The sequence below is a fragment of the Penaeus monodon genome, chromosome 20, assembly GCF_015228065.2.
Source record: "Penaeus monodon isolate SGIC_2016 chromosome 20, NSTDA_Pmon_1, whole genome shotgun sequence".
Classification (NCBI taxonomy): Eukaryota; Metazoa; Arthropoda; class Malacostraca; order Decapoda; family Penaeidae; genus Penaeus; species Penaeus monodon.
Window position 1 is genome coordinate 11,976,261 of NC_051405.1, and position 2,599 is coordinate 11,978,859.

The following is a 2,599-nucleotide window of genomic DNA, read 5'->3' on the forward strand; positions in this document are numbered from 1 at the left end:
TTTTGGCAAAAGTTTGCACTACGTACACAGGTTTTAAAGGAGGGTTTTATCACATGAAGCTGGCAGTGACTTCTTTTTAGAGGTGCTGACCACTTTCCCTCCTTCACTACTACCTGATGAATAAGAGTGATCTAAAGCTCCCTTCCTTCGGGGAGAAGTTCTTTCTTTGTGAACAGGGGGGGTTCGGGGAGACTTGTTCTCTCCTCTTCACTACTGGATCCTAACTCTTCATTTGCCATCAAATCCATCTCCTCTGGAAGATGACCAACCATCATTGATTGAGAACTTGGATCTTCCAGCTCTCCTCCAACCACCACTTCTTGAGTTTCAATATCCGTGTAATCTATTACTGGATACTTTTGACCCAGGGAATTACTGGGAATGAGAAAATGCTCTTGTCCAGATATCTCACCAACTTTGATAAAGCCTTGGGTAAAAACATGCTTTATCCCCCTTGAGCAGGAGGGTTTCATACTACCCTGTTTCAGCATTTTGACTTCCCAGAAAAGGGAAACTTAATTTCAGTTTTCTGATTTAATTTTAAATTTTCCCCAAAACCCAAAAAATGGTTCGATTTTTGCTTGCCATAGTAAATGAAATAATATCTGATACTCTAACCATTAAAGGGGATCCCTTTGTGGCTTGCTCCTTCTCACCCTTCACTGGGAATGAAGTGCCAATTTTAAATGCCTCATTAGATTTCAGTAAATGTTTGCTCCCTTCACTAACCCGATTTTTTTACTACCTTGAATCTAACGGGAAACCACCCCTATCTCTGTAATATTTTTTTCTTTTACAGAAGGGTCTTTTTCATTTGGAAGTACATCTGAACCCTTACTAATGTCTGATTTTTGTGTTTTTCTAGAACCTTTACTCTTTGATGTTACCGTTTCTGTTTTGACATTTTTTTGTGAACATGAACCTGTCATTTCTGTGGTATCTTTGTCTTCTATACAAGCCATAAGCTCCTCCTTGCTCTCCAGAGAGTTTTTCACTGGATGAAGAAGCCATCTTCATAAAAGCTCGGGTTTTGGCTTTATCTTCAAGAAAGTTCCGAGACTTGCGACTCTTTGGCATTGCTTTGGAAGGTTTGTCTTCTTGATCAGAATTTGACATAATGACAATTGGTATCTTATCACTTGCCATGTTATCGGGTACCTTCTGTAAAACAGAATCAAGATTCAAGTAATCTACTGATGCTTCATGATCAACTTGAATACCCTGCGGCATTTTAACTGGAGAGAGCTGTGAGTCATCTGTTGAAGAGGTGGACTCACTGCTGTGACCTCTTCTTCTCCCTCTTCGCTTCCTGCCATCCTCACTTTCAGAGCCATCCTCCTCACTCACTGGGGTGGAAGTTCTCTCCTGTTTAAGGATCTTATCTCCTACCAAATTTTTAAGCATAATTCGTTTCTTTAGTTTAACTTCCGTTTGACCAAGACTGGAGACTTGCTCTGGTCCTTTAACGGGAGTCCCTGGGCTAATCTTTTTAAGGATTCTGGTGTTTCTAATACTTTTAATTTCTCTCTTTTACTCTCTTTTTTCTGGACTCCTTTGACATCTTTCTTTCCTTTTGGTTGAGATGCATTTATCTTTTTACTTATGTCAATTTTGGACAGCGGCACAGGTCCGTCTCTGGTAGCAAAGTTTCAGACCAAGTGTAGGAGCTCACGAATTCTGTGTCTTCCTCTGCCTTCTTTCAGGAAAAGGATGAGGTCGGGTGGTGAGTCACTTTTGCAGTCCACACCACGTCTATTGGGGGGGATTTTATATTTTTTTGGTGTTGAAACTTGTTTTTCCATGGTCTTTTTTTGGGGGCATTTTTCCCGGTTTCAACTTACAAAATCTTCAAAAAACTATGCGTCAATGTCAGATTCATTCCCACAGAGTTTTCTGACTCCTATTTTAAAATCCTTTTGGGAAGGGCCAATATCCCCATCGGTTTTGATTTTTAGTAGGCATGTTAATTTTTCCTTTGATGATTAAATTTTGTTTAAAACACCTGATTTTCAGCCTCATCTTTTTCTTCGCCCTTTTCACCACTTTAGTTTTTTCCCGAAAAATGAACACTACCTGACCCCGAAAATTTTCTTTGGGTTTTATTTTTGGTTTGCATAAGCCCCTTTTTTAGCGTTCTCTTAACAAATTTTCCCGGTTTTTACTGGGGAAAAATTATGTGAGCGGGGAGGGAGAGGGGAGAGGTGCACCCTTGACTGGACTTTTGGACCTGAACCCCCCTTGACATTTTGCCCCCTGAGAGTCTTTTAGGTTCGATGACCAGAGGGCGACCCCGCACCTTCCGACTCAGGAGCTTGACGTATTCTCGGAGTTCTCTCCCCTTTCCCGGGAGCCCTCGCCTTCCCGGGGTTCACTGAGCCTAGCTCATCATTTTAATATTCTTCCACCCGTAAATACAAAAAAATTTGGTGAAATCTTTTATTTTTAGATTATTTACATTTTGAATAATTTCAATGTGTATTAATTTTAGTAAAAATTTTCATCATCTATATTAGTTTTTACCATTCTCAAATTTTCTTAGTATAAAAAATTATAAAAAGTAATAAAATACAAAAATTGAAAAATATTTAAAAATTTAAAA

At 39.2% G+C, this 2,599-nt stretch overlaps 1 protein-coding gene across 1 annotated transcript; it reads right to left on the minus strand.

The window, feature by feature from the left end:
• Nucleotides 1–773: 773 nt before the first annotated feature.
• Nucleotides 774–1,429, minus strand: LOC119585625 (the record flags this gene model as incomplete). Its single annotated transcript, XM_037934295.1, is given in 1 exon segment — nt 774–1,429. A coding segment is annotated over 1 exon segment (559 nt), but the record flags the coding sequence as incomplete, so codon positions are not given.
• Between the last annotated feature and the right edge of the window lie 1,170 nt (nt 1,430–2,599).